Source organism: Hylaeus volcanicus, chromosome 7 (assembly GCF_026283585.1).
Source record: "Hylaeus volcanicus isolate JK05 chromosome 7, UHH_iyHylVolc1.0_haploid, whole genome shotgun sequence".
NCBI classification, from domain to species: Eukaryota; Metazoa; Arthropoda; class Insecta; order Hymenoptera; family Colletidae; genus Hylaeus; species Hylaeus volcanicus.
Window position 1 is genome coordinate 5,893,993 of NC_071982.1, and position 10,248 is coordinate 5,904,240.

At 39.3% G+C, this 10,248-nt stretch overlaps 2 protein-coding genes across 3 annotated transcripts in view; both read right to left on the bottom strand.

Moving 5' to 3' along the window:
- Positions 1-113: 113 nt before the first annotated feature.
- Positions 114-4,513, bottom strand: LOC128879883 (uncharacterized). The gene is made up of 7 exons (XM_054129436.1): positions 3,917-4,513; positions 3,732-3,826; positions 3,487-3,663; positions 1,480-1,700; positions 748-965; positions 411-661; positions 114-338 (listed from the first exon to the last, which is right to left on the bottom strand). The coding sequence occupies exons 1-7, from the start codon at positions 4,127-4,129 to the stop codon at positions 131-133; spliced, it is 1,383 nt and encodes a 460-aa protein (XP_053985411.1). The 5' UTR covers positions 4,130-4,513; the 3' UTR covers positions 114-130.
- Positions 4,514-4,520: 7 nt separating this feature from the next.
- The window catches only part of LOC128879882 (probable glutamate receptor), a 7,394-nt gene continuing 1,666 nt past the window's right edge, over positions 4,521-10,248 (bottom strand). Inside the window, exons 4-12 of one of the 2 annotated variants that reach the window (XM_054129435.1) lie at positions 9,690-9,907; positions 9,409-9,629; positions 9,084-9,334; positions 7,903-8,995; positions 6,977-7,071; positions 6,382-6,899; positions 5,947-6,164; positions 5,229-5,479; positions 4,521-5,161 (exon numbers count right to left, since the gene is read on the bottom strand). In XM_054129435.1, the coding sequence (XP_053985410.1) occupies positions 8,791-8,995; positions 9,084-9,334; positions 9,409-9,629; positions 9,690-9,907 (895 nt within the window). In that variant the 3' untranslated portion in view covers positions 4,521-5,161; positions 5,229-5,479; positions 5,947-6,164; ... (1 more) ...; positions 6,977-7,071; positions 7,903-8,790. Of the gene's footprint in view, positions 5,480-5,946; positions 6,165-6,381; positions 6,900-6,976; positions 7,072-7,902; positions 8,996-9,083; positions 9,335-9,408; positions 9,630-9,689; positions 9,908-10,248 lie in introns of both variants that reach the window. The other variant, XM_054129433.1, reaches the window with a different exon arrangement.

A 10,248-nucleotide genomic window follows, 5' to 3' on the forward strand; every position in this document is an offset into this window, starting at 1 on the left:
TCACTTTATAGTTTGTCGGTACACCGAACCCCCTGTTTTATCTGCATGTTCCCCGTCGTTACGCTCGTCGGTCTCGACCGAGTTGCTTATTTCGAGACAGTACTCTACATAGATACTTTTAAATAATTTGTCAATTGGTGTAGTAAAATATTAGTATCTCGGTTACGAGAATCGTAAAAGAGATAAACACTCCAGAGCTGAACATTAACAGAATTAAATAGATCTGTTCTAGCATAATCGGTTCCACCTTTTTAGACGATGTGTATTCGACATTTTTTATTTCTATCCAGCGATGCTTCAATCGTTGCATGAGACCGAATTCGAACATCTTGATTATCCTTTAGAATGAAAAAAACGACGGATATTTAGGAAGATTATTCCGTCTTAGCTGAACAACAAAAATTATTTACCCCACGTCGATGGTTCTTTTGTAAGTGAACTTTTTGGAAATGGCTGAACTAATCCACTGTGTGCGTAAGGTACGTCCCACGGGATTTAATCGACAGACGTACATCCCCACGGTTTTCTTTAAATCCTCGGCCTGCATCATCACGTACAGTTTATTCGCCGTGCATATTATTTTGTACATCTCCTCCTGAGTTTCGATATTTTTTACTCGGTTCGCTGCAACTAATTTTTTAACTATTGGGTCGTCGGCCACCTGAAAATGAAATTGTATCGGTCGGTACATAGAACGAATGCGTGGACTTTGTTATCGTCGAGTTTCTACATTAACGACATTTGTACCTGAAAATACATTTGCTGAAAAGACCCTTTTACGGTAAGTATATCGTACGAAGTATCTTCGAGCAAGGACTTCATGTCGTCGAAAGGTGGTACGATGATAATTTGCGCCATGTAGCCTATCAACAGTGCGTCGAAAGTTGTCTTCACTAGACGACAGAATACGCCCAACCATAACTCTACAGTTCTCGAACTTTTGGTTATATGGTTTGGACGGTGACCTGCAAAATGAACGTGTTTATCAGATACTAGCATCCCTCGCGTATCATATCGTAGAATTTGGATTTATTGTAATGTGATATTATAGAACTTCGGAATATACCACATTAATTTTTTTTTTTTTGTGAGACGATTCACTGGACGAAACGAATTGAATATATCATGCGAACTTTGCGAGTTCTCTTTCGGGATGGCACACGAACGTGTAGCCACCTAGCGGTTGGGAGCGGTAGCTAGGGAGTAGCGGGCATAGCTCAAAGCGCTCACTGCTCAACATATTCTTACATATTTTTACGCGGATGTAATATCATTTTTTTTTTAAATAACATAGCCTGTGTTACTCCAGAGAAAGCAAGGAAGCTACTGTTAAAATTTACTATCAATCGGTTAAGTAGTTTTTGAAACTTTTGTGTACATACAAACAAACGCTGTCTCTTTATATAATAAGTAAGGTAGTTAGAAGCAAGATAAGATAAGATACTAATTTCCTAGATGATCGTTTGTTCGTTTAGTTACTTTGATCGCAGAACATGGCGAAGTTGTAGAATAAATGCTCTTTCAAGCTTGCTTTCCACTTCTCGTGCTTGATCTTCGTGGTCATCTTCTGGGTCAGATAACTGCAGATGCTTAGCAGAGAGTAAGTGGTCAGAATCGCGACCCAGACCTTCCGAGAAAACAACTTCACTATCCATGTAGGGTTGTGGTGTCTGATTTCTTGTCGAATGTACATTCGGTTGCTGGGTGCAAATTACACGGTATGTTAAAAAATTATTCTGTGGAATATTTACTATTACAGAAGAGCAAGGAGTAATAAGGGTTTCATTAAAAAATTTTGAGCTTGATTGTAGGACTTAGAGATGTCAAGGTACCCAAGGAGGCCGGCAGGTCCAAGAGTCACGTAAAGACTCTAATGTAAGAAACTAAGGATTGATGTAAAACAATGCAACTGTGACATGGGAAAAGATACAAGACTATTAATTTGTAACAAAGAAGCTTGGACCAATAATGCAATAACCGATATAGGCCAATCGGTAGAGAATTAAAACAGCGTTTGTGTGACAAAAATACGAACAGCAAACCGATTGTGCAGTTACATAAAAGGAGATGCGTAGATTAATAGGTATATGTTTTTCACTCTCAACTCTGTTCCGTTTTCTTATTATTAACAATTTAATGCAAAAAAATCGTGATTTTTGTCGTTTTTTGCTTATAACTTTTAAACTAATGCAGCAATATCGATGCTCCAACGAGATGAAATGTAGGTGATGAAAATACCCACGGAATGAGACCTCGAACGTTTCGATCGGATAATGAGAAACGGAGAAAAATCTGGAAAACCGGAAAATTGAGCGGTTTTTTCAAAAATTCGTATCTCCTCCATTTTTTAAGCTGAAGCGCTGGCCTTTTGGAAACAAGTAGTGATTAATATGTTCTTTGTGTGTGCAAAAAGCAGGGATTGTCGAATAATTGGTTTTCTCACAATCGCAATCTGAATTTTTCAGTGCGCTTTTTTCCAGTGGGTCTGTATGCGTTACCGTAAGACCGATTTTTATTTTTAAAAAAGATTTGAATAGTTGACGTCGTATACAACAAAACGTATATTTTAGTTTTTCGATAAAATGTTTTAAAGTATGAGAAGAATCCTTGTAAAGTTGCCTAAACACAGCCGAACGCTCAATCGCGGTCGAGTGGTGGGGGACACAACGGCAGCCGAGGAGAGATTCAGCGCGTGCCTATTACTATGTATTATTTCTCCTCGGCTGCCGTTGCGACCCCCACCACTAGACCGGGATTGAGCGTTCGGCTGTGTTTAGGCAACTTTACAAGGATTTTTCTCATACTTTAAAACATTTTATTGAAAAACTAGAATATACGTTTTGTAATACGCGACGTCAACTATTCAAATCTTTTTTAAAAATAAAAATCGGTCTTGCGGTAACGCATACAGACCCACTGGAAAAAAGCGCACTGAAAAATTCAGATTGCGATTGTGAGAAAACCAATTATTCGACAATCCCTGCTTTTTGCACACACAAAGAACATATTAATCACTACTTGTTCCCAAAAGGCCAGCGCTTCAGCTTAAAAAATGGAGGAGATACGAATTTTTGGAAAAACCGCTCAATTTTCCGGTTTTCCAGATTTTTCTCCGTTTCTCATTATCCGATCGAAACGTTTGAGGTCTCATTCCGTGGGTATTTTCATCACCTACATTTCATCTCGTTGGAACATCGATATTGCTGCATTAGTTTAAAAGTTATAAGCAAAAAACGACAAAAATCACGATTTTCTGCATTAAATTGTTAATAATAAGAAAACGGGACAGAGTTAAGAGTGAAAAACATATACCTATTAATCTACGCATCTCCTTTTATGTAACTGCACAATCGGTTTGCTGTTCGTATTTTTGTCACACAAAAATGCTCTACTGATTGGCCTAATATGAAACAGATTACCCTTACAGAATGAAGAGAAAAATTTATGGGTCTTGAAAACTTTGTTTTACATTTTGCATTGACTTACTTGGTCGACCACAGAGGAACGGTAAAGACGGCGGCCGCAAGTCGCTTGTTGTAGATTTCCACCCTCGGTACAACGTCCGTTTCATTTCTATACAACATACCCAATAAACCTATCGTGTACGTGCCATTGGGGTTCATATATCCCACCGAAGTTTCATAGGTAATGATTGGCTTCAACCTGAAACGATCGTAGCTGAAGTACTCGTGGCCTGATCGTTTAAGGTTTTATTAATAAATATTCGTTACGTGAAATTCAACAATTCCGACAACGTGTTCCAAACTTCGCCGATGGCTCCGGTGACCTTCAGTCCGTTTGCTTCGTTGCTGACGAGGTTGGTCAGCTGATGCATACAAGTGATCGTTCATTTAAAAAGAGAATATTCTTTAAAAAAAAAAAAGAAAAACAATAATGGGAAAGAGAACATATCTACCTCGTAATAACTGAGCCTAACGAGTCGGCCTTGAAAATTGTGCGTCTCCTCTGCTCGACTTTGATTAATCACCTCCTGATTTATCGCAGCAAAGACGGGGATGTTGAAGATCGGCACGAAATCCTGCCCTCTTTTGTTCCATATTACACCGTTCGCCGATTGAACAGGTGTCAGGATAGGAAGAATCATCGCGAGTAACAGTAATCCTCTCATGAAGTATATTTTTTGTATCCTCGGACTATGTGTATTCACAGTAGCGTTTGATCTAACGTTAACGAAGCTATGGAATCATCCTCGCTGAAATAATCGGTTACGTATGTAGCTCTGCCAGGATTATCTCTTCATCTTGCCTTGTAATGCGATACGATTACTATGATTACTAGTATCGATCTGTCCTTTCGTGTTTGTCCATTTTATAGTATATATTATACTGCGCCGTTTAGTTATATAAACTGATGCCGCGATAACGCAACAGAGTAGTGTCCAATAGCTTCGATTGTTCACCGATAGCGTCTATTGAAATATACAGGGTGTCCCAGGATTAGTGTAAGAAATAGGTGGGTTCCTCAGACGATTCTGAACCATAGTTTCCTTTGCGAAAATGTCGGATGGTGCTTTGTTTTTGAATTATCGACGATGAAACCAGCGACCAATCTCAGCGCCCGAGTAGCGCGCGCTCAGCCACGAGAGGCGGGGTCGAGCCATCGGGACAGCCTCCCGCGGCTGAGCTCGCGCTGTGATTGGTCGCTGGTTTCATCGTCGATAATTCAAAAACAAAGCACCATCCGACATTTTTGCAAAGGGAATTGTCGCTCAGAATCGTCTCAGCTATACCCCCTCCCCCATTTCCGGTTCTTATTCTAATTCTGGGACACCCTGTAGTATGATCACGGGTGGAATCTACGTCTTGCTCCCATAGGGATTTGTAAAATTCGTTGAAATAATTAATCAAGTCGAGGTACACATAATGTGATTATTTTCATTCTACCATGCGACAACTATACGACTGCATTCGAGGATTAGATGGTGTATCGTTAATTTCTATAGTAAAATATCAGGATTTCAAATACAAAAAAAACGAAAGATGTGGCCGACGCATAGCCTAATATCGAAAGGATTAGAATGATTTGTTGCATGTTTATTGGACGATATTCATTGTCTGATGTATCTTCTGTCAACAATTTCCATTTCGTCCAATAACGCGTCCCACGCGCCATGAGACCGACTTCTCGCAGTTTCAGTAGCCTGTCGCAATGAAAATAACGTTATTCGAATTATTCGCATCTCGATTTCGTTTATATTAACTATTTACGCGATGTCGATAGATCTTTTGTATTTGAAGTTCCACGAAATGCCGGAGGAAATCCATTCTTCTTCTTCGATGTTTCGTACGGGATTTAGTTGGCAGAAAGGCTCCCCACTAGTCTGTTTTACGTCGTCGCTCTGGTACACCGCATATTTATGTTTTGTCGAGCACGCCAGTTTGTACATCTCCGTTCGATCGTCCATGTGTTTTACTTGATTCCTTTCGCGTAATTTTATGTAGACAGAATAATTGCTATACTATAAATGTAGTAGCCAAGACTATTATTTCTCGAGACGTTGCACAAAATTATTTTATTCTTTTTTATACAGGGTGTCGCAGGATTAGTTGTAAGAACCGGAAATGGGGGGTTCCTGAGACGATTCTGAACCATACTTTCCTTTGCGAAAATGTTGGATTGTGCTTCGTTTTTGAATTATTGACGAGAAACCAGCGACCAACCGCAGCGCCCGAGTAGCGCGCGCTCAGCCGCGAGAGGCGGGGTCGAGCCATCGGGACAGCCTCCCGCGGCTGAGTTCGCGCTGTGATTGGTCGCTGGTTTTATCGTCGATAATTCAAAAACGAAGCACCGTCCGACATTTTTGCAAAGGGAATTGTCGCTCAGAATCGTCTCAGCTACCCCCCCCCCCCCCCCCTCCTTTTCCGGTTCTTATACTAATTCTGGGACACCCTGTATAATCTTTTCGAATAGTACTGATGCTTGTACCTGAAGTGTTAAACTCTGTCGAGTACCTTTTGCAGCGAGAACAGTGTACGAAGTATCTCTCACCAAAGTTTCCATGTCGTAGAAAGGCGGATACATGATAGTTTGTTTCAAGTAGACTAACAAAAGTGCGCTGAAAGCTATTCTCAGTAAAGAAGAGAATAAACCCGACCAAAACAATATAAACACCGAATTTCTGTTCAAAGTACTCGGTACGTCCACTGAAAAATCAATATATTCCCTTAGGTGAGCGTTTAACTCTCAGCTTAAATAATTGCAAGCAATTTTACAGCCAAGAAAAATTAAATCAGTCTTGGCCAGAAAATTACTGCGAGTATTTCCAGACTTTTCATTTCAATATAGTAATTAATGGACCGCGGGTGTTTATCCATTTATAGTAAGTGAAAATTGTCCGCTGGTAATTAATATTTCGCTTACATTGGTCGCAGATCAGGCTAAAGTTGTAGAACAGATGATCGTACCAGGTGTCCCTTAATTCCTCACGCGTGGTATTCGAGTCCATCAGTTGGGCCAGATATCCGCAGAGGCTCAGCAGTAAATACATGACCAGAACCGCGAACCAAGTCTGTCGCGTGAATAGTTTCGCCATCCATGCGGAGTCATGTTTCATTTCTGGTTGAACGTACAGGTAGTGACTGAACATTTAACAAAAAAAAAAAAATAAAAAATACTTTACCACGGTTTTATTTAATTTATCGAGAATTTTGGGTCGCGGTACGACTTGCAAAGAATTTCCTTTAATTTAGACATCGACTCGCCTGGTTCTCCATAAAGGAAACGAGAACTGGCCGATCCTGAATCGCTCCGCGTGGATCCCCATCCTTGCTATCACGTCCGTTTCGTTATTATTTAGAATAGTCAACAAGCCAGGCGTGAGAGTACCGTTAGGGTCCACGTATCCCATAGTATGATAGTTCGTGAGAATTGGCTTCAATCTGGAACGATATTTATCGAAACACTTGCGCCCAGGTCGTTTTAATTACCCATTCCACCATCGAGTAACGATCCTTACGTGAAATTCAAATACTCCGCCAAAATATTCCAGATTTCGCCGATTCTTCCGTTGACTTGCGTTCCGTTTGCTTCGGGAAAGACGACGTTGCTCAACTGATAGATAGAAGCGAAAATTTATACGAGCCTAACACTTTGTTTCTATACAACTGGAACTTATTTTTGTTGAATTTAAACCAGTATTTATTGTTGCAATTTCGTCAAATTCATGAATCTTATGCAGATACAGTGGGTGTAGAAAGTATTCGTACACCGATCAATTTCCAAAAAAACTGTGTAAAATTGTAATTTATTAACTTGTTTTTTATAAACAATGACATTCTACATACTCTCCGAAATCTCTAGAATAGATAGATTACAAAAAAAAAAAATAGCTATTTATGTAAGTTGCGAAATTAACAAGTAAAAAACACGATTAATCGATAAAAATGTTGAAGCAATAAGTATTCGCACAACTGTTTAAAAGTACTTCCCTGGAAATTTGATGTTTTCTAATTCGCACGGAGCAACAAACTAATGTGTTTACGTTACAAACTCTACTGTAAATGGTTCGTCATAAGAATCGTACAAATACTTATTGCTTCTATACTTTTACCTACTTTTCGCATTTTTTTTTTTTGTTAATTTCACAAATTATATTAACTAGTAAATGTTGTGTGGTCTATATCTATCTTAGAGACTTCTGAGAATATGTAAAATATCATTGATTATAAAAAGAGAAGTTAAGAAACTACAATTTCACACAAAAGTCTTTTGGGAAATTGATCGGTGTACGAATACATTCTACACCCACTGTATATTTTCTTTAACATCTCACTTTCAGAATTGATTTATTTAATTTTCTAGTGAAAAGTCCTGTCATCCATATATATGGCTGACGATCAACGTGTTAAAAAGAAAAGTAATCGTAATAGCGATGTTGGCTACCTCGTAATAAGTAAACGTAACGATCTGCCCCTGAAAGTTGTGCGTCTCCTCTGCTCGACTCCGATCGAACTTCTCCCGATTTATCGACGCGAAAACGGGAACACTGAAGATCGGCACGAAATTTTGGATCCTCTTGTTCCATATCACACCGTTCGCCGATCGAACAGGTCTCAGGATCGCGTGAATCACGACGAATAACAGTAATCGTTTCATGAAGCAAAGATTCTTAAAATCCTCGAGTCAGAAGTTTTCCTGCTGGGGTCTGGTGTCCCACTAACAACGCGATTCGATCATGTTCGCTGAAATGGACGGCTATTACAACGCGATTCCATCAGGATTATCGCTTTATCTTGCATTTTAACGCGTCACGATTATCAGTTATTCAGGTCTGCATGCATGCGTTTAAATGTGCATGATAGCGACGTTTAATAATAATAATCGTAATAACTAATACTTTGCCGGTATACACTTGTATGGATCAATACGAATCTTATCGATCCAGTAGTTGTTATCGACCAATGGTTAACGACTCGTCGGTAAACTGGCTTTTTCCCTGAAATGCAAGGGAAAATAAATGAGAAACATAGAAAGTGCATACGTGATATGTAATTATCAGTTATAAAGGTCTATATGTACGCCCTTAAATGTGCATAATAGTGGTGTGCATAATAGTTTAATAATAATAACACTAATCATTGTAACAACTCGCACTATCGGTCGGTATACACCTATCCACTGAGTTTATCGACCAAGCAATCGTTATCGACTCGTTAACTAACATTTCCTTGAAATGCAAGGGAAAATAAGTAAAAAACATAGAATCTGCATGCACGATATTCTGTAATTATTTCGACGAGGGTTGGACAAAATGCGCAGGTAAAAATTTTGTTAATTGTTGTAATAAAACACCAGGACCTCGAGTACGAGAAAAATAACAGAGATGAACGCTCCAGAGGCGAGTATTACGAGAATTAAATACACTTGATCTGTATGAATTGGTTCCACTGTATCCAGCGAATTAGCATCGTGATTTATCCCCTTCACGCTATTCGATATACGTTGGAGGATACCGTACTCCTTCATCCTAAGTATCCTGCAGAATGAAAATCCGTTAAAATGATTCTCCATAGCTAATTAAACATTGAACCTTTCCTTTGATTTAATTCAATCAAATAATTCACCCAATGTCGATGGATCGTTTGTTGCTGAAGTTCTTTGAGATCCCAGAAACTATATGACCATGGTATACGGGATCTCCTACGGCACGCATCCGACATGTATAGCTCCTCATAGAGTTCTTTATGCCCAAGTTGTGATGCATCGCGCTCCATTTATTTGACGAGCATACTTTCCGGTACATGTCCCCGTAATTGGCCGCTTCTTTGATTCGATTCATTTCGTACAGCTTATCAAATACAGTTCCATGGTGGCCCTAAAAATGAAGCGATATAGGTAAGTACATCAAACCAGACGAAACCATGGCGTGATAGTTGTACACTTTCCTACCTTGGCCATCTTTGCCAGCACAGTGCCATCCAAGAGACAAATTTTGTACGAAGTTTTGTTCAAGAAGGATTCCAAGTCATGAAAAGGTGGTGTGAAGGTAGTTTGCATCATGTAACTTATCAGAAGTGCCTCGAATGCTGCTCTGATTAGAAACGAGAAGAGCCCCAACCATAGATCCACGATTCTCATGGATGTGCTCGAATCACATGGTAAGCAGTCCGCTAAATATTAAACATTACATCCATCTATGGACGAAACATTAAATTTTGTTTTTCTCTCACCTTGTTCGCACATTAAACCGAAGTTGTATAACAAATGGTCACCTAAGCTCTTCGGCAGCTTTTTGCTCATAATTCTCGAATTAACTGTTTGGACCAAATAACTGCAGATGGTCATCAGTAAATACGTGAATAGAATCGCGTACCAGATGTTTTGGGAGAATAGCTTTAGCATCCATGTAGGACTATACTCCAGTTTTGGTCGAATGAACAGGTGATAGCTGAACGCAAATTACAGTGGATGTCGAATGCCAAGGGCGAACTCATAGACTGCACTGTGCCATAGAAATGGCGCTTTAACACTTTGAGTACCACGCACATTCGTGAAAATACTTATGGAGCTAAAATTTTGTCTTCGTACAATTGGACGCTATGCCGTCTAACTAGCTAGACTTGTTTTCTTTAGCACCTAGTCTTTAGAATTAATTACACAAGTTTTCAAAACCAAAAAAAATGTACATTCAATACTATAATTTGTTCCTTATGTATTTTGGCCTACTAAACTCGAAAATCGTAAGAAAAAATTTTTCTATGGATAGGTTTTTTCTATATGAATTTTTGA